The 23,513-nt window shown below is 36.6% G+C and overlaps 1 protein-coding gene and 1 long non-coding RNA gene across 6 annotated transcripts in view; one reads left to right on the plus strand and one right to left on the minus strand.

The window, feature by feature from the left end:
- The first annotated feature begins 93 nt into the window (after positions 1 to 93).
- Positions 94 to 5,566, plus strand: LOC103591617. Of its 2 annotated transcripts, none has more exons than XR_550595.1 (2): positions 94 to 172; positions 4,504 to 5,566. It is a non-coding gene; the product is annotated as an uncharacterized LOC103591617 (long non-coding RNA). The 2 variants fall into 2 exon arrangements; XR_550594.1 differs by lacking the exon at positions 94 to 172 and adding an exon at positions 503 to 815.
- A 5,014-nt stretch (positions 5,567 to 10,580) lies between these two features.
- CTDSPL2 (CTD (carboxy-terminal domain, RNA polymerase II, polypeptide A) small phosphatase like 2) overlaps positions 10,581 to 23,513 on the minus strand; it is a 66,306-nt gene continuing 53,373 nt past the window's right edge. For 2 of the 4 annotated variants that reach the window (XM_008574096.1, XM_008574097.1), the window contains exons 9-13: positions 19,210 to 19,272; positions 19,022 to 19,101; positions 15,823 to 15,949; positions 14,369 to 14,464; positions 10,581 to 13,730 (exon numbers count right to left, since the gene is read on the minus strand). In XM_008574096.1, coding sequence (XP_008572318.1) covers positions 13,665 to 13,730; positions 14,369 to 14,464; positions 15,823 to 15,949; positions 19,022 to 19,101; positions 19,210 to 19,272 — 432 coding nt within the window. In that variant the 3' untranslated portion in view covers positions 10,581 to 13,664. The remainder of the gene's footprint in view (positions 13,731 to 14,368; positions 14,465 to 15,822; positions 15,950 to 19,021; positions 19,102 to 19,209; positions 19,273 to 23,513) is intronic. The other 2 variants (XM_008574099.1, XM_008574098.1) reach the window with 1 other exon arrangement.

Raw genomic sequence — 23,513 nt, forward strand, 5'->3', positions numbered from 1 at the left:
CCCGCCTCCTCTGGCGGTGGCAGCGACGCACGCGGGCGGGGAGGGGACGTGGGCGGAGCGGGGTTCGGGGCGGAGGGCTAGGCCTAGCGTCCAGTTCCTCACAGCGATGGACACCCCTGGAGCTCGTGGGGCGGGGAGACTGCCACTCCCAGCCTGGGCTCGGGGAAGAAACGTAAGTGCGGGGAAGTTAGTAGGGCGGTCCCTTGCCTGGCGCTTGGTCCTCGTCAGTCCTCGCAGTCCCTTCCCTGCCACCCGCAGCCCCGCCCTGACCAGAGGGTGAGCCCTCCCTCTGGTCACTGTGATCTCCGCCAGTGGCCGCTGGAGGATACCAAGGAGCCCCCATCCTCTCCACGCCGCGCTCAGAGAAGGGGTCTAAACCCCACGCCCGCCTGTAGGAGTTGGTGGACGGGCCTCCCCGGCCCCTGGAGGGTGCCGTGGCGCTAGGCTAGGGGACAGGGGACCCTCTGGAAGCCGGCGTGAGCCGGGCGCCAAGGAAGGAGCAAGTGGAAAGGGCCGCGTTCCTGGCAGCCTTCTCTGTCAGAGTGCGCGGAGCCAGCTCCGGGCACGTTTGCCCAGAGTTAGTCACGAAGGGATCGAAGAGAGTCCCAGTCCTCGAGGCTTTATCGCTTTCTGTGCGCCCCTTGAGGCCGACACGTTGATTTTTTCACAGAACAATTTGGCATCTCCTTGGTCTGTGCTAGGAATAAGCTCTAGCGTTGTCCTCAATCAAGTAGCAAAGATAGCCGTGTAAACGGATCTCGACACAGAGTGATGACTGCAACAAAAAGAAGCGTTATGAGGTTATGTGTAACAAGGTAACTAACGGCGGCCGGGTGGAGGGTGGAGTGGGTTGGAGTGGGATGGGCTGCAGCAGAATGCCAGAAAGGCTTCCTGAGGTAGGCGCTGCCGAAACTGGAGTTTGAGAGACCAAATGAAATTTGTTCAAGTGCATTTCCGGTAGAAAGAACGCGTGTGGTCCCTCACCTGACTGAGTGGCGCAATTGGAGATAAACTGAACAGGTGAACTGGCATAAATGGCTTAAGATGGGCCACTGGGCTCCGCTGCAGGATTTTCAGGGGCGAGTCGTTTCGGATGTTTTAATTTTTTGTTTTCTTATTTTCGAATATGTAGTACACGTACTTGGCACAACATTCAAGGGTAGATATAATGATCAGCCGCTCTGTTCTTTATAGTGGCAACAATTGCGCCCCTTTCTTGTGTATTTTTTCAGTGAGTCTGCAAATAAACATTTTATAGTCTTTTAAGAGATAACTCTGGGCCGGCCGGTGGCGCACTGGAGAGTGCGCCGCTTGTGAGCGCGGCGGCGCTCCCGCTGAGGGTTCGGATCCCATATGGAGACCGGTTCCCGCTCACTGGCTGAGCGCCGTGCGGGTGCAACACCGAGGGTTGAGATCCCGTTACTGGTCAGTAAAAAAGACAAAAAGGAAAAAAAAAAAAAAGAGAGAGATAACTCTGCAGCCAAGTTAGTGTGAGAGGCAGTGATCAACAGGCATCCATTTATGACGGTGGTTTCAAAGGAGGCAAGACAAAGTCTGGAATGTAAGTCCCTGAAAGCACAGCCTATCTTCACCGTATTCACGATTGTATCCCCAACATTTGGCAAAGTACCTAATACATAAGTATTTTAGGAATTAATTAAATGAGAAGAACACAACAGCAATGGGGAGGAAGGAACCAATCTGAGAAATATTTAAAGGTCAGGGTCAATAGAATTTAGTGACTGTAATAGTTAATTTTATGTATCGATTTGGTTAGGCCATGGTTCCCATGTTACCCAGTTTTTGGTTAAAAACCCATCTAGTTGTTGCTGTGAATGTATTTGTTAGATGTGATTAACATTAATTCAGTAGACTTTGAGTAAAGCAGATTACCCTCCATAATGTAGATGGGCCTCATCCAGTCTGTCCAAATTAAGACTAGACCCTCAGGAAGAAGGAATTCTGCCTCCGCATTGCAGCATTAAATCTTAACTTTGGTCTCTAGCCACTTCCCTACCTTGCAGATTTCAGACTTGGGAGCTCCCGAAATTCCTTAAAATAAATCTCTTCCTATATATATATATATACACATCCTATTGTTTCTGCTTTATCAGAGAACTCTGACTAAATATTATGACTGAGTGGATATGGAGGAGGAGGGGAAGGGAGCAGCAGAAGATGATGCCTTTGGAGATGAGTGGTGGTAATACCCACTAGGTGCTCAAGTGAAAAACATGAGACCTATCCTTGATTTCTTTCCTTCTCTCAACTGCTAAATTCAGTCCATCACCAAGTTCTGTGGATCTACTTCCAATATTATCTTTAAGCCATTGAATTACTCCATGTCTCTTGCTACCACCTTATTCCAAGCTATCTCTAGACTTGCCTACTACAATAACCTCCCAATTGGTCTTCCTTCTTCTACTCTTTTCCCTCTACAATCCATTCATTATACACCAGAACGTTTGCTTGTTTAAAAATGTAAATCAGATGGTGACATTGCTTCCCCCCAGTTGAAAGCCCTTTAATAGCTTCTTGTTTTTAGAATAAAGTCCAACTCCTTATAAAAGGCCCTATATGAAACTGACTCCTACCTGCCACCAACCCCTCCATGCCATTCTCTCTCTCCGCCCCCGCCCCCCCATTAACTTCATTGTTCCTGGCTCTCTGAGGCTATTAATATTAAGCTTTTTTCTGTTTGGGGACTTCGTACTTACTGTTCTTTCTGCCTACAGTGCTCTTTCCACACTTTGTGTGATTGACTTCTCCTTCACATCAAAGCTCAAATGCTCCCTTTGCAGAGAGCCCTTCCCTGATCTCCCTCCTGCAAGGAAACTCCTCAGTTACTCTCATCATTCTGTTTTTGTCATAGCATTTGTAGTGATCTTGTTTACTTTTTTAACATGTTTGAAGCACAGAAACTATGTCTGCGTTACTTACTACTGTATTTCCAGTGCCTGGCACATAGTAAATGCTTGATAAATGCTTTTGGAAATAACTGAATGGTTAAAAAAGAAAACTGAATGGTGCCTCTCATCATAATAAGGAATACAGGGTAAATTAAGTTTCACCACCAAATTTTGATCTCTGTGGGACATCCAAATGGAAATGTGTAATAGACTTTGGAACTAGAGAGGTCTGGACTACAAATGGAGAATTAAGAGTTGCCTGATTATGGTGATGGATGAAATCACGTGAAACTAGAGGCATCTGAAGGTGGCATAGAATGAGAAAAATCCTTGAAAGACATCAACATTTAAGGAGCAGTCAGAGGAAAAAGGTACAGGGAGGATAGTAAGTTTTTAAAAAATTTTCGTTATCTTTCCAGTTCTACTGTGTGTGTGTGTGTGTGTGTGTGTCTTTAATTTTAAAGTACTATGAAATATGGCATATTCAAAAATCCATGGCTTATAGGGCCAGCCCATGGCTCACTCGGGAGAGTGTGGTGCTGATAACACCAAAGCCACGGGTTTGGATCCCTATTTAAGGACGGCCGGTTAGCTCACTTAGGAGAGTGTGGTGCTGACAACACCAAGTCAAGGGTTAAGACCCCCTTACCGGTCATCTTTAAAAAAAAAAAAAATCCATGGCTTGGAAGTCAGGAGACCTGGTTTTTAGTCATTGAAATGATCAGATTATATTGAATTGAACACTGGACACTTCTGATGAGGGTGAGAGAGTTCACACTGATTCCTCTTTTTCTGGAAATTGACCTAGTACAGAAGAGTTTATGGGGTCCCAAAAGCCTTTTATGCTGCCTTACCATAGCTGATTGTGATTAACTGTGAAGCTAATGAAGCTTTAGCTTTGGGGCCCCTTGCTGCATGGACCCCTCCCATTCTTCAAGAAAGCCCTCTAAATTGTATGTTCTTCAAGCCATATAAAATCTTGATCTGCCCCTAGGTGAGATATAAGTAACTCAGTGGAACCATCAAATTCTGTGGTAACTGGTCTCCAGCAATAGCCCCTCAGTAAACAGTATTCAAGCCCTTAAGTGGTCTCCTTCCCTTGAATCTGGGTTACCCCTGTGATTCATTTTTGACCAATAGGCAGGGCAGAAGTGACATCTAACCACTAGCACTTAGCAAGCCTTGCAGCTTCCAGGTATACGTTTTGTAATACTCACTCTAGTGGAAGCCAGCCACCAATTAAGAAGTCTTACTACCTGAAGACCACCATGCTGTGAAGAAGTTCAAAGTAATCACATGGCGAGGCTGCATAGGGAGAGAGGAATACTTAGCCAGCCTGTAGCTGTTCCAGCTATCCCAGCAGAGGTGCCACACATGGAAGTGAAGAAGCATCTTGGACATCCATCCTAGTTGAGTCTTCAGATGATTCCATCCCAAATACCATTTGAATGCAACCACAGAAGACCCCACATGAGAGTTGCCCAACTGAGCCCAGTCAACCCACCAATCTGTGAGAGAGAAGTTATTTTAAGCATCTAAGTTTTGGGAATAATTTGTTATGAAGTAATAGATAACCGAAAGATTCTCTCTCTAGGGTTTTAGAATTTGGAACTCAAGACTCCTAGAACCTGGGTTACTGGTGGCTGATGACAGCTTTCTGAAGGGAGGGCCACAAACTCCTGCTGAACCGATGATTTTCCAAGCCACGTTATTTCTTTCTGCCTTCCCTGATGTCCAGTTATCCAGCTCTTCCTTAAATGCCATAAGGTACACCCATCTCTCTCCAGTAAATTCCACTCTTGGCCTCAGCTAAAAAACATATACACCCTAGTACAGTCTAATTGCAGTAAGAAATCTTAACAGAGGCCAATGCTGTGTTATACTTAAGTCTGTGTTTGGTATTAGTAGGCACTTAATAACCATTGAATGACTGCATGAATAAATTTCTTTGCAGAACTGTGTTCTTTCCAAGAAAAAACTGCCCCTCTGATCATTTTTTCTCTTCATGAAAGGTAGTCTCAAAGAAAAATTAATATAGCTGGGTCCCAAGGAAGCAAGCTATATATGTTTTATATGTCTCGTTACTAGAAAGCCCACAGCATTGTAGCACTAGTCTGAACTAGGAGTAGTAAATTAGTGGCTAAGAAGATGCCAGATCCAAGCAATTACCCCAAGGTGGAAGGTGGAGTCTCAGGAAAGCAAAGCTATGTTTCTGAAGTGGTAATTGAGTTATATGTATTAACTTGGCTGAATATGTTTTAAGACAATGTATCTTTTCAAAAAATGTTAACAAAAAGAAGGTGAAATGTAGGGAAGGTAAAGCCAGAGAACATGATTTTGACAGTCTCCAGAGAAAAGGGCAAGCTAATCTGCAGACTTTTGTAGGATATGTATTCAGTAGCAATGAGGACATCCTGTTGACTTGATATTAGCCATTAAGGGTCACACACACTCTATCTTTTGCCACTGGCCAGTACGGTGATCAAACCCTGGCCCTTGGTCTTATCAACACTATGCTCTAACCAACTGAGCTAACTGGCCTGCCCAGTTCTTTCAACAGACTCACTCTGGTTCTTTTACCAAGCAGTCATCTGATTATGATTTTAGTATGTTAAGGAGGAAACTTGCTGACAGTAAATAAAATTGAAATCTGGCTTAAAAATTAGTGTCTTGTGAGTTAATTCTGCGTGTACTGAATGAATCTATTTTCTGGACTTTGAGGTCCAAACTTTGAAATATGGGCTCATTTGTTCCTTAATTTATCAAATAATCATTGAGTGCCTACCCTGTACCAAATACTATTCTAGGTTCTGGGGATATTAACTCCAAAGTGTTTAACCACATGCAATTGAAAGTGAGGTCGGGGGTGGGGAGGTTGAAGGTGGAAAAATACATGGACTATGTGTATGCAGCATTGATAAGTTTTAGAAGCAGAAATTGAAAATTATGCATGCTGCTTTTTCAGATGAGGAAGCAGGAAAACAAGTGTCTAGAAATGAAAGCTAGGGACTTCATTTAGTCGTTAAAACCAACCGGTGATTCACAAGCTTCTAAGGAAGCCCTTTAATCACAAATAACAGTATTCCCATTTTGCAGATGAGCACAGTAGGTAATCAGTATATGTTTGTTGAACAAATTAACATTAAACCCTCTGTCCTCAAGAAGTTTAATCATTAAAGCTATAGGAGAGTAAATGACAGCAGGAATGAAGCAGAGCTGCTCATGGCTTCTTAAGGGAAGTGCTTTAAGCGCCACTCAAAATCTCAGAGATGAAATAGGTTAAGGCTGAAGAGCAGGAAAATTCCAAAATTACTGAGTCATTATATTTTTATAAAAGATTTGACTTATGTGATTTGATACAGAAACAGCAAATTGACTTTTTCATTTTAAACCAAAACCTAAAAACAAGAAAAAACCTACCCAAGAATCTGGTAAGACATAAAATGACACTATCTCCATTCAATGCCCATACATTTTTCTATATTTTGTAGGGTGCCATAAAATCCTAGAGTACCTTCCCATTCCTGTCTGGCCAGTGGAAAAAAAACATGCCTTCTTCAGTGAATGCCCCAAATCTACACGGTTAGTAAGCTCTCAGTAAACCAGACAAGCCATACTCTTCCCCAGAACCTTACCAATCTCCTTACCTCAGATTGTCCACTATAATGCTAGCATCCAATGCATTAACCATTTGTTGTCTTGGAGAATACAGTACTTTGCATGGAATTATATAACTTCTAACTAGTCTCCCACACACCTATTCTATTCCCTATATAGCAGCTAACATAATCTTTTTTTTTTTTCCTTTTTGTCTTTTTTCGTGACCAGCAACGGATCACAACCCTCAGTGTCGCGCCCGTACCGGACCGGGACCGGCAACGGGATTGCAACCCTTGGTGTTGCACCCGCACCTCGCTCAGCCAGTGAGCGGGAACCGGTCTGTATGTGGGATCCGAACCCTCGGCGGGAGCTTCGCCGCACTCCCAAGCAGCGCACTGTAGCAGTGCGCCACCGGGCCGGCCCCAACATAATCTTTTTAAGACAGATCTGATCATTTATACCCCTGCTTGAACCTCCCCTCCCCACAGTCAAGCCTGGCTTTAGTCCTTCAATATTCTAAGGATCTCAATTTAAATGACTGTTGTTAGCACTCTTGAAATCATTCTTCTCCTTTATGACCCCTTTCTCAACAATAAATGTCAATCTCCACTGCTAGATTGTTAGCTTAAGGGCAGTGTCAGTTTTGCTTTCTTCTGCCATTGAACCTGGCATAGTGCCTAACACATAGTAAGGTAGTGTTATTTTTTAAATGACTTTTTACTGTCATTGGGAGAGCTGCTCATAGCTACCTTCAACAAATAGTCATACATAAAATACAATATTAAAGCTTACTATGTGGTAGCCACCAAAAGCTCTAATTCATTTGGTTCATCCATTACTAATGCACGTCTAACTTAGCAAGTCCTTTATGTGAGCCTCCTACCGTATTTGCTAGACTTCTTAAACCAATACTTAGTCTTCAACATATTCTCATCAAACACGTTTTCAACGGGTATGGGTGATGTCTCCACTATCCTACTACAATACCCTGATCCTACTGCTCAATCCTGCCTTCTGGCTTCAGACAACTCCCAAACCCCTCTGTATAGTTCTTCTCATCCCTCTTGCATGCTCTCCTTCAACGAACTAGCTGCTTTAACACCTCCATTCTGTTACATTTCTTGGATATTGCTTTACAGTTTATAACATGCTTTGATGTTTCATTTGATCTTTATAATTCTGAAAGGCAGGTCCTAGTGCACCCACTTTACTGAACAAATTTTGGCTCAGATAACTGCCTCGTCTAGAGTTCTTAGGGACTTTAATTCAGGTCTTTTGACTCTGAACATCATGCTGTCATTAACCATGCTCCTAAATCAACTATTCACCTGAAGTGCAATCATTTAAGGATTACTGCAGTGACTCTCAAACCTGTCTATGCAAACTCCTTTGGAGTTTAGGGAAAATACTTATCAAATCTCATCACAGATTAGGGTGGGACTAGAGTGCTATTTTATAGTTATATTGGCTCAAGTTGTTTAGCCCATATAAATATGAATCCTTCATCTTAGTTCACTATAAAATGGTTCTTCCTTGCCGTCTCACCTCTACTTTTCAAAAGCAACCCCTTCTTAATAAGCTTGGTCTACTCAAGTGTTTTATTTCACCCCTGGTTACAGTAGTTCCAGAAATTAATGCCTTCCCTTCTAAAATCATTATTTCAAGTAATGGTTATTAGACATAGATTCTAGTCCCAGCTCTGATTTTGGGAAGTCACTTTTCTAGATGCATTTCCTTATCTGCAAAATAAAAAGGCACACTTAGAAGTTGGAATTTCCTTCCAGTATAAAAACTGGATTATCATCGGTAGGCCTAGTTTGTACCATTCTCTATTCCTTATATTTTGTAAGAACTTTTTTTTAAAGATGACCAGTAAGGTGATCTTAACCCTTGGCTTGGTGTTGTAAGCATGACACTCAACCAGTGAGCTAACCAGCCATCGATATATAGGATCCGAACCCATGGCCTTGGTGTTATCAGCACCGCACTCTCCCGAGTGAGCCACAGGCCAGCCCTTGTAAGAACATTTTGTTGTCTAAACTGATTTACAAACTGGAGAAAGCTTTGTATTTGTGTACAAATGTAATCATACAAGAATGCCAAGGGAAACAGCATGTTACAGTGATGACTGAATTCAAGTCTCCCAGAATAGCTGTGTGGCGGCCCTCTCTGGTCCTCACAGGTTTGTCTTGAAGATTAACATCAAAAAGTAATGTGAAAAAATAGTGCATATGTAAACAAACAAAAAAAGCACTATACAAACATAAGTTGTTAGAAACTATATTGTCTCTGATGGCTGATAAAGTATCATCAAAGAAAAGTGCTTCCATAAAAGTTTTATTTATCCCCACAACAACCCTGTGAGGTAGGGTGATCAGGGCATTTGAAGATGAGAAAACTAAATCTACATTACTTGTTCACGGCTATACTGCATAGTAAGTAGAAATTAAATTGAGATTTTTAAATGTCCATGACTTTATATTGATTCATGTGGAAACTGGTAGAGAGAATATTAACTTCCGCCTACCTTAATGCCAAAAGGACATTGCCTTGAAAAATCCCATTTCAAAAGATGAAAGTAGTATTTCATTGCTTATTTCTACAAAGATTTATAAAATAAAAAAATAGTGAAATATTTTACAGTTAATATATATATATATATATATATATATAATGGTCTCATTCAGGGACATGTCCTTCAGCTGTGTATATTATCAACTATTCCAAGTCCTAGAAAGGCAAACTCTTAAAAAAAAGTATCAAAGACAAGAGTGATAATGAGCAGTAGCCTCAATCTTCATTATTATTCCTCCATGTATCTTGAATAAGTTCTGTGAAATCTGATCCCAGTTTAGAAAAAGAAAAAGAAAACTATCAAAGAGATGTCTGGTAAACTTTTATTTTGTTGCCTATTCTCAAACTGCTGTCACATGATTTAAGACAGCAATTTCCCACACCTGGCTATTAGAATTACCAGGAGAGCTTTAAAAAAAATACAGAACTCTCAGGCCCTGCTCTATGTCCCATGAGATAATTTTCAATCAAGGGGTAGGCCTGAGGAATCTGTATTTGAAAGCTCCTCAGAGTAATTCTAATGAATAGTCAGTTTTGGGAACCACTGATGTATCTTAAAAATACTAATATCAAAACCATAAATTAATGAGTATAAACTTGTTGTTCTTATCCCCTTTTTAAAAAGACCTCAAAATGTTTTATATCCCCAGAACTCTTGCCTCTGGGCAAGAAATTTCAGTTCAAGATACAGAGAAACATTTTATAAAAATGTATCCTAGTTAGTGAGACTTGGATTCCAATAATAATTTAAGTAGCATTTAAATATAAGATACTAAGTTTGTGGTTCCTATTCTGAAAATTTTAAATGTATTTTGTACATGTTCCTAGCAGGCTTTCAACTCAGGGAAAGACATGAAAAGTAATGACATATCAAGCACATCAGCACTGAAAAAATACTATACTCAAATATAGCTCATGAGAGGAATAAGAAAGTGAATGAATGACAACCTAAGGCCTTTTGGCCCATACATTTTTGTTCCCAGTCCACTCTTCCCCTATAAGGGGAAATAAAATAAACATTCTTTCCTAGTTGCTTGGCATAGTTATTTGGTGTGTAACTATCAACTAAATTTAGATACACAAGATTAAAAGAGATAACAAATAAATACCTAGGAAGACAAAGAGAAGACAGGTCAGAAAACCTTAACTAGCTAATGATGTAGTATTATAACACCATCATATTAGTACAATTAAATGAAGGCTTCAGTGTCCTTTACATTTCAGCTTTATGTGATAGACACAGACGTGGAAGAAATCTGGTCCTTCTGAAGAATTCTGTGCTCGCTGGCAAGATTTGTAGAAGTAATGAAATGCTTTCTTCACTGATGAGATGAAGTCTCTTTTTCAGGCAAGTTGACTGAACAAAACAATGAGAAACAAGCTTCTTTAGAAGGTTGAATGAAAGTAATATCTAGCTGAAAAAGTCATTGGCCAAAGGTAACTTTTTTAAAAAACCATTCTATATTAACCCTAAAAAAATAAAACAAAAACAAAAACAAAAACCCAGAGAATTTATATTAAAAAACAATGTACACATCCATTTCACTGACAGTAACAAGAAAATAGCCATTTATAGAAGTTACACAATGCTGTCAACAAATCCCAAACAAATTCTGGGAAACAGATAAAGCCATCGGGTAAATAAATATACATACTAGCTAATATAAAACAATTTATGGATACAATTCTCTTTTAGGGCCCAGGGAGAAATATGGTGATATAAATCTGATTACGGCTACATATATTACATGGAATTAAAAAACAGAACTGATTAAAACATCCTAACAATGATACAAATATTTAATAGAATGTCATAAAAGCCAGAAATTTACCACTGGAAATAGCACAATTTTAATAATGTACTATAGAGTTTTAATATGTACACAGGTCATTTTTGTGTGTCTCATCAGGTATCCATCTCTCCTGCATTTAGCAGAGTCAGTTTTTTGAGTTCACATTTCCTGTGTGAGCTGAAGGGACTGGGCATATCTCAATGCAAAAAATATACACTTCCAATTATTTAAATGGAAGCGTTTAACATCTACCAACAGATAAAGAAAAAAAGAAATAATGGGAAGATAAAACATTGTATTAGGTGGAAAGAGGCTGGTGAAATTGTCTCTTTATAAATTATTTTAAATTTGATATTAAATTTAAAATGACCCAAATAAAGTAATAGAGAAAAAAAATAAATTAGTCTCAAGAAACTTATCCAGGCCATAAAAAATCCCCCCCCCCCCTTTTTTTTTCCTTTCCTTACGGTTATGCTAGATTAGACTATCAGTTTACTTAAAGGAACTTTCCTAGCATGGGACTGAAAACAACTTTACCATTAATACAAGATGATTAGAAAAGTTGGTGTTTATTATTAACAAGGCATAATGGTATAGGTGCTTGCATTTCCCTTTAAGCTATAGGAAAGCCCTTTGTATTTACTTAATCAGGAAAACTTTCGGCAATTATGCATGCTGAAAGTTCAGATCTTCTATAGGTTTTGGGTTTTGCTGTTTGAGCATAAAAAGGAAGAGAGCAGGGAGAAATGTAACTAGGTTCACAATTTTGAGCAAGAGCATATGTAAAGGTAACATATGTACATTTTATTTCAAGAAAGACAGAAGACAAACAGCATAAAGATGCCCAGATGCCCTAAAGATAAATACATTTCAAAGATTCTCATTAAAATGAATCTGTAGTTTTTCCTGCAAGCAAAATACCTTTCTTTAAATTAAAAAGAAAAATCAGTATTCTGAATTGCAAATACTTTTGCTTTTTTTTTTTTTTTGCAGAAAATCTGCCATGATTTTTTTTTAATGAATAAGGATTTTCCACAAAACAGGCTCTACATGCTAGATTTTTAAACAGTTCAGTGACACAATATGCTAACTACGTACACAACAGATAATATAGTAAGAAAACACTCAACCTGATGAAAAGTTAAAATCTTCATTAATACACTGAAAACTGACATAACTCATGCCTTTAAAATCAAAAATACAAAAATTAAATGTTTTCCTAAAAAGATTTCCTTATTTTAAGGATTCATTTGAAAATGAAGCTGCATGTAATTTGTACAATAAGTTGTACAAGTAAACAGGTAATATACATAAAAAATTAATTGACATACTCCTCAATTATCAGTTGTCCACCTTTAATTTCCAATACTGTACTTTCTTAACAAGCATACAAAATATCAAACTTCTCTTTAGAAAAAGTGCCGTTCTTTGACATCCTTTACACAAAAACAGTCTGAGCCTGTGGCATGTTAATGCAGTCGAGAGGCAAAGCATACTAACTTTTACAAATTCTACCTTCCATAAAAAGCCTCCCGAAAAGGAGATTACACACCACTATAAAAATATTGACCTCTTGTGGTAGCTGCATTAGAGAACCAAGGCTTGAAGACTATTTTCATATAGCATAGAAAACCACTATGAGAGCATATTAACTGCATTGGTGGCCTGGGAGTGTACTGTGCCACAGGATTATGCATAGCTACTGTTAGGTACCAAGACTGTTACACAGAGTTTTAAAATTGATTGTAATCAAGAGCATAACAGAGGTACTACCAGCCCATGCAAAATAACTAAAAATACTGAATCACTGTGCTGAATACTTCACTCCTGGAGAAAACCAAAGGCAGCAGTAACTAAATCAAGCCCAACAGGTGACCAAACTCATTCTCCTCAAAGATTGGTGAGCACAGTGAAGTCTGAGGTATACCTGTATCCATAAATCTGTGTGCCATTGCAAGATATTACCATTTGGGAATACAAGCCATCACAATGGTTTAAATCTTTTGAATATTAGTCATTCATATATCTTATCTACCCAGTCTCTTGATTTTTGAAAAGATTTTACCTACAGTAGAATATTACAGAAACAAAATATAAATGCATGTCTTTTAAAATGAAACTTACATGGACTAAAAGTAGAGAATATTTTTAAACAAATATACAATATGCAGGCAGACAAAGCAGGAAAACGGCCATTCAAATGTATAATAAAAAACCTAAAAATTGACTATTTCCAGGAAACTATGAAGCGCCTCAACTAAAAGGAATGCATAATGAAATTCTAATCTAATACAGGTCAAAAATGTAAAAAGGTTATAAACCTTAACAGGAAAAATAAAACAACTTTTACTGGCCATTCCTGTTGAAATGAGAATCGTAAAGTAACAGAAAAGTGGCTACAAACCCACTTAGAGCACCAAACAGAGAGAAAATAAAAGTCCATTTTCATCTCTGTTATTATCATAAAATCCTGTGTGACTACAGGTCAAACTGCTGGTGGCAGAAACAGAATTCTTTATAAACTGCAGATGTCTGTACATAAAAAAATTTCACTGGAGTCGCACTAGTTCTAAAGACTCTTCTGTTTTAGCCTACCTACTGTATGTATTCAATCTGAGATAGATAAAGTCTCTTTCTGTAACCCTTGATTATTATTGGGCACCAAAGATAAGAAAAGCAAGACGGGGTACAAAAATGCAAAATTTCAACAGTAATGGCAATGTTTTTGTCTTAGTCCAAAAGGGTCCTGCATTCTTTCCCCCTTCAGTGATTTGACAAGTTTTTGTACTTAATCTGGGGGCAGCAAATCATGCAAGCGAAATCTGTCTCTGATGTGAGGTCGGACATCTTCATTCTGTGTGGAAAAAAGATAATTATTTCAAAGATATGATCCTCATAACATTACAAACATTCTGACTTTGCAAAGAAAATATATCACTACTTCACAACTTATATTATTTTGTTTGCAAGAGATACTACACAGATGCGGTTAATTTAGAATTAAATTTAGATTAAAAACAAAAACTTTCATTAAAGTTTTAGTTTCATAAGAACAATCAGGCAATAGCAGCCAAACCAAAAGACAGGCGAAAGGGTTAAGCCACTGAATTCTGCTTTCTACATTAGTCTTAAATTGGCTGAACCACTGATAAAGGAAAATAATTCCCAGATTAAAGTTTGAGTGGCATAAGCATTAATTCTAGGTATGAATTATGAAAGCAAAACAAAATCAATTTAATTTCTAACACAAAGTGACTTGCAAGAGGAAACCCACTGAAGTAGTACATTCAGTCTATAAATTTTTAAATACTAATAAGCATAAATTTTAATAAAATTTATAAGGCTCAGAAACACTCAATCATTTTCAGCCTTTGCCATAATCTCCTACCACAGTTGAGTTTAAAAGTCAATATACATAAAGTGAAGAAATATTTAATATAGTTGAGCTAACAAACACACAATAGAAAAAGATAAATTATAAGATATACTGACCAGTTCTACAAGCTTCTCCAGAAATGGAATCAACTTTAGGAGTTCATTGTCATTTTTGTCCATAAACCAACTTTCTATAGGGATTCCATTAGAAAGCTAAAATGATAAATAATGAAAAAGCTTAAAACAGAAACAGCAGATTTAAGTAATCACTGATCTAAAAGTTTGTTTGAAAAGGAATGCCACCAGAGCTTTGACAACTCAATTGTGCAAGAGACAGATGTTAAGAAATAAATTGAAGCCTAATTGGTTGTTCAGTGTCACTTCTTCCCAGTGTATATAAAATTAAACAAGAAACTTCCATTAAAACAAGTTTTGCAAGGACCATTATTTTATTTTATTTTTTTTGTTGGCTGGTACTGGCATCCAAACTCAGACCTTGGTATTAATCAGCATCATACTCTAAACAACTCAGCTAATTGGCCAGCCTTCAAGGACCATTAGCATAACTAAAAACATTCCTTTATTCATTCAAGAAATAGCTATTAATAGTGCAGTGTTAGGCATCATAATGAAGGGATATTGCCAATCTAAACAGAGAACACTATCAGAAAGCATACATACACACACACACACACACAATTTTTTTTTTTTAAATCACAAAAACCATGTCCTATTCATTGTTCTATTTCCAGCAACTAGCATAATAACCTGAAACCAGAAACAAAATAACCTGAAATCTTTTCATCATGGACATTTTAAAACATAGAAGGTTAAGGGCCAATCTTATTTCACCTATACCCCAATCCACTTTCCACCGTCCCTATTCTGCACTGACTTATTATAAAGCAAATCTCACAAATCATTTCACATAAGCTTATTCATAATGTCAAATATACAAGAATGTATATTCATCTTTAGTTGTAGTTCTATTTCAAAGAAATATTAACAAAGGGAACAAATATATTGACAAAGTAGTCTAAGAAAATATTCAGAATGTTAAATAAACAGACTAGAAGAACATGGTTAGGCTAACTGTAATTCTCAAACATGTTTACAATAAAATGACTGATTTAATAACATAGCATACTATTAAATGATGTATCTCTTATAGTGTATTATTTTTCTTCACTGATGTTGCACTTCATTTAAGAAAATTTTCTACAGGGCCAACCCCGTGGCACACTCGGGAGAGTGCAGCACTTGGGAGCTCAGCGTCACTCCCGCCGCGGGTTCGGATCCTATATAGGGATGGCCGGTGCGCTCACTGGCTGAGTGTGGTGCAGGCGACAAGGGTTGCGATTCCCTTACTGGTCACAAAAAGGACAAAAAAAGAAAAGAAAATTTTCTACAAAAAATATGTCAATTAGGCATTTCTTATTCTAAAAGATGACACACCAGGCAGGGAAATTCCACCAGTAAAATTTCTTTTCTTCTCCTATCATATTGTTTGACAGCATTTGTCTTCATTATATTTTTTCCAATCTGAGTTTGTTTAGCAACTTTTTTCCTACCTGATATGCAAAGGCTTGTGGTGAGTTGTCAATTATTATAGTTTTTGAAAGATCTCTTCCAAGGATATTTAAGTCTTTTATATAGTTTCCTTGTACACAAACACAATGTTCACGGAAAAGCCGGTGCCTAAATACAAAAATAAAAACAAATTAATTTTTAAAAGATCTCTATAAAAAGGACAACATGTACTGAAACATATACACATACATATACCATAGGCTTTACAGGTTAAGCCTTAATCTCTCACAAAGGAAACTCAAATCAAATATGGGCCTAAGTTTGAGCTATAGTTTTACTATAAAAATTCTTAGCAATTATTAAACCTTACAACCAAATATCACCATGCCTTAAAGAACTTCAGTTTATCCCAAAATGCTATATTAAATTATAAAGGGGGGTTAAAAACTCTAAATTGTTTTTTTAATTTATTTACCCAGGAAAGCTCAGCTCAGATGCAGCATCTAGTTGTCAGCGAGGTCCTGCTTTTTAACCAATTTTCCAGATGGTTGACTGAGGCACAAGGAGGTCAAGTGACTTGCCCAAGGTCACACAGTAAGTCAGTGGTTAGCCCCGCATTGGAACCCAGGATCCTCCTGGCTCCCAGTCCTTTGCTCTAACCAGAAGACCACACAGCCTCCCTATCCCTGTACATGCCAGAATAGAAAATATAAGAAGGAATGTTTTTGTGTTGATATTTTAAAAAATGTTTTTTAGTTTTCCTTATACTTTTTGAGAAAAGGTGCTGAGACCAAAACATTCCATCATTTCGATTTTTCCTAAATACCCCTAATTCTTTTAGTGTGTGTATATGATCATTTGAAAAAAACAGGGATTAAATGTAAAAGTGAATTCCGATTTAAGTATTATAAATGTAAACTGAGATTTAAGTATTATAAATGTAAACTGATGTATCATAAATTTTAGATACTAACTAGAGAAATGCTATATCATTTTTAAAAGCTATTAAAGGTTTTACAATAATACTTACATACTGTAATAATTATGTAATCCCCACTTAAACTGAAAATATTAGTCTCTGAAGATTACTAGTAATTGACACAGATATATTGATCTTTTTTCACCCTGAAATACTCCATTCTTTATACATTAATAATTGGTAGTTTATCTTCCTTGTGTCCTAATCCCACTAAACAGTTTTTCAGGAGTCAGAGCCTACTCATAAAGAAAGGGGTATTTTAACCACAATATCTATCATAGCTCTCCAAAAAAAATAATAAAGTAAACAAATAAATAGAAGGCCCCACATATATATACACACACAAACAAAAGCTCAACCTTAAAAATATCGGTGCCAGTAGTGATAGCAAAGAGAAAGAATTTTACAGACAAAATGTATAAACAGTTCTTGCTCCCCTTTTACTAATGAGTCAAATGATCATTTGCCTCTGGATGGTTTAAAAACAGTCCTACTTTGAAAAACAAAACTAAATAAAATAATTTAAGTATTGGTTCGGCCTAATATAAAATTCCATATTTTATTTCTATAAACATTTAGATATGAAGAAATTAGAGAGGCAGGTATAGCATGTAAATGAAAGTCACTCCTGATGCCTCTTGGCCAATAGGAGCAAATTCACTGAGACAGGAGACAAGCAAATTTGTATGTGGATACCACAGTTATTTTAACTGAACTACAGTAAAAACCCTCCAGTTATTCAGGGATCTGAGGGCCAATAGCATGTATTTGCAGTTTTAGAACAAAGCTAAAAAACTACTTGTACCAGTCATCTAAAATCAGATCCTCCATGTCGACAAATTTATATTTGAACTCATGGGATTCAGTGATTACAGCAATTTGAGAGTCTACCTTGTCACCAACACAGATAATTCCCTATAGAACTTTAACAAATTTAATCTACTGTTCAAGTTTATCAAAATGTGACTAGATAAAACAAACTTAAACCCATAAATGTGTAGATTTTATAAATATAGTTTGAAAGAGGGGTATTTATTTATAAGACATTGAAATTGCATGACTATGACGTCTTCCCCAGTAAAATGAAAGTTCCAAGAGGGAAGGGCTTGTGTTGCTCACCACTGTTCCCTGGAACACTGGAGGTGATGATCAGAAATCTTTAGAATGAATGAAGTCATCAAAGCAAAATCATTTGTATACTTTATTAAATACTTTTTGTATTTATTGTATAATTTATTAAAGTTTGGTAAAATTAGCATAAATTACAATACACTTTAGTGAATAGAAAATCCCATTTCTCATTTGTGTGTCTGTAGCTTACTTTAAAAAAACAAAAAGAAAAAAAGACATCATAGTTCTATATTAAAAGGACAAAATGTCTAAAATGTGGTCATTAGAAAAAGCCTTTCTGCATAGTTGCAACCACTCAATAATAAAGGTACTATTAACAGTAGAAAATTAAGTTTAGGATTTTCCACTAACAGAGTATGACAGAACGTATCCAAGAAAGTTAACACTCAGTTATTAAAGCTTTTATGAGCCTTCTGTGTCAGCTCTTGGTCAAAAACTCAAAGAGTAACTCCTATATCTTTGGATATAGCAAGATTGCTATAGTCTTAATATCTCACTTCAGTTGACAGAAATAATGGAATTAATTTTCAAAATGTTTAAAAGAACCCAAGCACTCCTGCCTAACCAGGAACACACTGCATCTGCTGGCTCACAGCACACACAAGAAACTGAGTCCAGATCAGTATACCCTGAGTGACTTAATCAACTGTAATTTTCAGTTAGAGTTATGTAACATTCTCTTTCATGGAAGATATATTTGTTCTTGAAAAAAGCAAAAGAGTTTAATTTGATCCTTTCTGTGAAAATTAACTTTTATTTCTCTATGCCATTACAAAGGTAATATAACATGCATTATCTCAAAGATATAAGGAAGTGAAACATCATGCATGCGTATGTGCACACACACACAACCCACCTCCCCCAATCCCCAAAGAAATGAGGATATAGATGTCACAGTGAATAAATACATTTGATTTTTTGTATCCTTTAAAGAACGTCTGTCTGGAGTTGTATCATTAGAAACTCTTTTAAAAAGTTCTGGGGCTTAAAAAATTCATTTATTTTCACCATTCAACACAATAAATCTCTATATGCAGCCAAATGAAAATGGCCATTATAATTAAATAGAATGATAATAATTTCATAGATCAGTGTGACAGACATTTCCACTATTTCTTAATTAAATTTACCTGACCAGTTGCTTTTTAGGGTCTAGTATGTTCAGTAACTTGTCTGCATACACCTTCTTAGAAGCAGTAAAAAGAATGATCTACAAATTCAGGGGAAAAGAAGTAATCATTATACATGATCTAAATATGGGTACTATTTTGAATAAGATAAAAATACAAATGCAATTAGCTTAATTAAGCATATTTACCTCATACATCTGAGACATTCGTTCCAGGAACTCCCTGAAGAACGGTCTTAATCTCACATAAACCTGAAAAAATACAAAGATAGGTTTCAGCAAATAAACATCAAGTGAAAACCACATAAGATAAGTTGTATTCTAACTTTGAATATATTATAATTTAAAAGTTCATATTTTAAAGTAATGGAAATGTTACTACCACTCAAACCAAATATATTTCATGTATAAGAAATCACTTAAAACAATCATTTGGGAGGGTAATCATCATCACTGGTGATCATTTCACTTTTAATAGTTAAACACAGCATACAACATAACATTTCTTTGTTGAAATATAATTTTAATAAACATTTAAACTAAAAATACAAGGTTTCCCTCTGAGATTTTGATCCACCAATCAGCTCCATCTTCCAGCCAGGTAGCATCCATCCAATCATTAGGCAGCCTCTGTGTCCTCCTCTAGCTGACCTGTCTCAATGACCTTCCTCAATAATTACTCAGAATTTCTTCTCAACAATCACCTGCTAAAAATACCTGTACTTTAAATTTCTATTTAGGTAATATTTGAGAAGGATTGTCTGGATTGGCGGGTTTAAATAGCCACAGTTGCTGTTTTAGATTTAATGATTCAAATGTGGCATCTAAATTAGAATTACTGGGCCACTTGAGATTAAAAATATAACAACACCATTTCTCAAAACCAACCGGTCAATATCAGGAAAGACTACAGAACCCAAAGAGTTGCCTTATACATTATTTTCTTATTTCTGTGTCTTCTTGCCTTCATTTAATGTAGTTCTCATAATATACTTATATTCAAAAGGCACAAAATATAAGCCATGATTAACCACTAAAACTATTTACAAAAGATTTTGACTCCTCTAAATTGTATTCATTCTGTGATAAAATTTTATAAAAAGAATAATTTTGTGCTCTACTCAAGGGTGACTATTAACTTCAGGTACCATTAATAACAAATATGTATTGAACCAGATTCACAGGATTCAAGTCAAAAAAATAAAAAACAAAAAAACAGCCTGTGGTGACAACAAATTCAAATCTAGGCTTACTGAAGTTTAATTCTGGCGCATCCACACAAAAATGCCCCTATGATAATAATACAGGTCTGAGAATATTTTAGGGCACAACAGGGAGAAAGCATTCAAAATTCTTTGAGAAAGAGACTCTGTTTCACCAATCTTTGTAACTTTGAAAGTCCAAAAGGCATGAGACAATGCCAAATATATAGTAGGTCCCTGATAAAATCTGTTGAGTAAATGAAATAGAACTGCCTAAAGGTAGGCAATGTAGACAAATAGAGAAAGAGAAGCAATCCTACATACTACACAAGTATGACTATTAAATTTCCTTAAGAACTGACACTTTGTAAAAGACAAATTTTAAATGATTATTACTATGCTAATAATATCATTCTGTTCCAGTCTCTGGGCTGGACAGAAATTTACTTGTTTTTCATCCCATTAGTCAGGCATTTTATCTTAATTTCTTGACTAATCAAAAACAAAGTAAGCCACATATTCCACCTCCTAGGAAATAAAAATAACCCAAATCCTCAATATCCAATCACCATCACTTAGGATAAGGTCTAAAAATTTAATTTCTTTAAATTAGTTGCTCTTCTAATCAATTTTAACATTTTCATCCTGAAACATTTGATATAGTTTATAGCCTTGGTTGAAAATCACACACACCTTATTTGTTTGGTGAGCCAAATAATGACAGATTTTAGATATATTACCAGTTTACTTGCAAAATTGTTTTAATTAACTATGGGTCTTTTTTTTTAAAGATGATCGGTAAGGGGATCTTAACCCTTGACTTGGTGTTGTCAGCACCACGTTCACCCACTGAGCTAACTGGCCATCCCTGTATGGCATCCGAACCCGTGGCCTTGGTGTTATCGGCACCACACTCTCCCGAGTGAGCCACAGGCCAGCCCAACTACGGGTCTTTTAAAAACAGATTCGTGATGGTTAAGAAAAACCCACCTATCTTGCAAAATTGTTTTTATTAACTATGGGTCTTTAAAAAATAGATTTCTGATGGTTAAGAAAAACCCACCTATTCTGCCAATACTTTTTTTGAATTACCTCTTTCAATGTGGATGATAAAGTAGGAACCATCAGAGCCTTTTGTTTGCTGCTAAGGATCATCACCTACATGCAATTAATAACCAAAAATATTTAATTTTTGCATATGTATAGATATTTTCATTTATTTCAAGATCCCTGTTATGGCTTGCTCCATATACTGTAAACTAAGATAAGCAGGGCCTCTGTAATTTAGGATTTATTTCCTCTGTACAAAACACACTTCCATTGCAAGAGAATACTTCTATTTAAACCATATTTTCCAAACATAATGGAAGTGGAACACTGTTCAAAGACAACATTTTCCAATTTCTTATACAGTGACTTCCAGATTAGGTCAAAACTGTAACTTCATTATACACTGCTTTCAAAATGTGTTAGTTTACTGGGAATGAAAGGTGGCACTGAAGATGGAGGAACAAACTGCTAGAGTGTTTCCTTAACATGAGAATAGAATGAATACTTTTTGACTGTAAAAATTCCTATCCTCAGAACAGATTCATCATTGAATAGGAAGGTGTATCAAGATTAAAAGACATAGGGAGAGACTGATGTGGTTAGTGAAAATAAGAATGTAGGAAGGTATAAAGTGACAGTGAGTAGGTCTGGGGTTAGGGCCACATGGGGTTCTGCCATGTGATCCAAAGGCAAAATCTCAGACACAGAAGTAGAGATCTCAAAGGCCATTAGGGTTTAAGTCATTTGGATATATTAAAGGTATATGTGAGCAGAAATATATATAAGTCAAGAAGTAGGGCCGGCCTGGTGGCGCACTGCTATAGTGCGCCGCTTGGGAGTGCGGCGGCACTCCCGCCGAGGGTTCGGATCCCACATACAGACCGGCCGCTCACTGGCTGAGCGAGGTGCGGGTGCAGCACTGAGGGTTGCGATCCCATTGCTGGTCCCGGTCCGGTATGGGCGCAACACTGAGGGTTGCAATCCGTTGCCGGTCACGAAAAAAGACAAAAAGGAAAAAAAAAAAAAGAAGTACTAAGTGTTGTCCCTGGGAACAAATAAAGAACATTTGTAAGTTATGTATAACAATGTGATGAGTTTAATTCTTGATACTACCGTTACTTATTGCGTTAGGTCACAGAGATACACAAACATAAATGCATACATAGGCATGCATCCAAATGCTTCAAAATCTATTCCAAAGCTACCATTAGCTCCATTTTTCTTCTCCTAGCTTTACTGTCATACAAAGATTCCTGTCCTGACCTCCCTACTTCCCATTTTCTACATTTCCTTAATCTATATCTTTCTTTACTATTTTAGCCATCCTTTTTCAAGCTTGCAACTCTTCAAAACTGTGTGGTCTCTCAAAAGTCAAAAGCTTTATGTCAGTCTAGCATATACATGTTCTTCCAAATCTACACTAATTACTCTGTCTATGCTACAAATAGTTCTAATTGTTCTACTCATCTCCCAATAAACCAAATATATTTTGAAAACTAAGGCAGAAGTTTAAAAATGCCTAATGCTATAATTAAAAACAATTATATAAAAACATCAGACAAGATTGACTACTACTCAAAGATAAGGATTTTTAAATAGGTTCTTAATGTAGAACATTTAAAATAAAAACCTATTAGAATAATATCTGCAAAACAGTAAAAATGGAGCTGATCTTATATAATCTGTTATGGACTAATTTTACCAAAATTTAACTTTTATACAGAAAAGCAATGAATACATAATAAAAAATAACATTACATTTAACAGTACATTAACACTGCTTGATATGAAAAATACCTGCCAGCTTATACTTTCTATGGTATTAAAATAATGAGAACTTCTTATGTTTGCATATAGAAAGTACTAATAGGTTATTAATGGTTAACAGAACTAGATTTAATAAAAAGCAGTCATTAAAATAGCAATCCACTTATAAACTGATTATGTTATGTGGCAAGCTAAATACAAATTCATGTCTAATTATGCAATTCAAGTTATACATTGAGTAATTTCTGACAATTAGCTTATCAAACCTTAATCTAATAATATAGATAATTTTAACATGGCCAGGGGGAAAAAAGCACAAAATAAAATAAAAACCTACCTAAAAATAAACAGTTTCAACTTGTGGGTAAATGGCTAAGAAAAAAATCTTACATGTGACTCTTGGTAAGAAAAATATTTCTTTTTTTTTTTTTTTTTTTTTTTTTTTTTTTTTTTTTTTTTTTTTTTTTCCGGCAC

Source organism: Galeopterus variegatus, unplaced genomic scaffold (genome assembly GCF_000696425.1).
Source record: "Galeopterus variegatus unplaced genomic scaffold, G_variegatus-3.0.2 Scaffold997, whole genome shotgun sequence".
Taxonomy (NCBI): domain Eukaryota; kingdom Metazoa; phylum Chordata; class Mammalia; order Dermoptera; family Cynocephalidae; genus Galeopterus; species Galeopterus variegatus.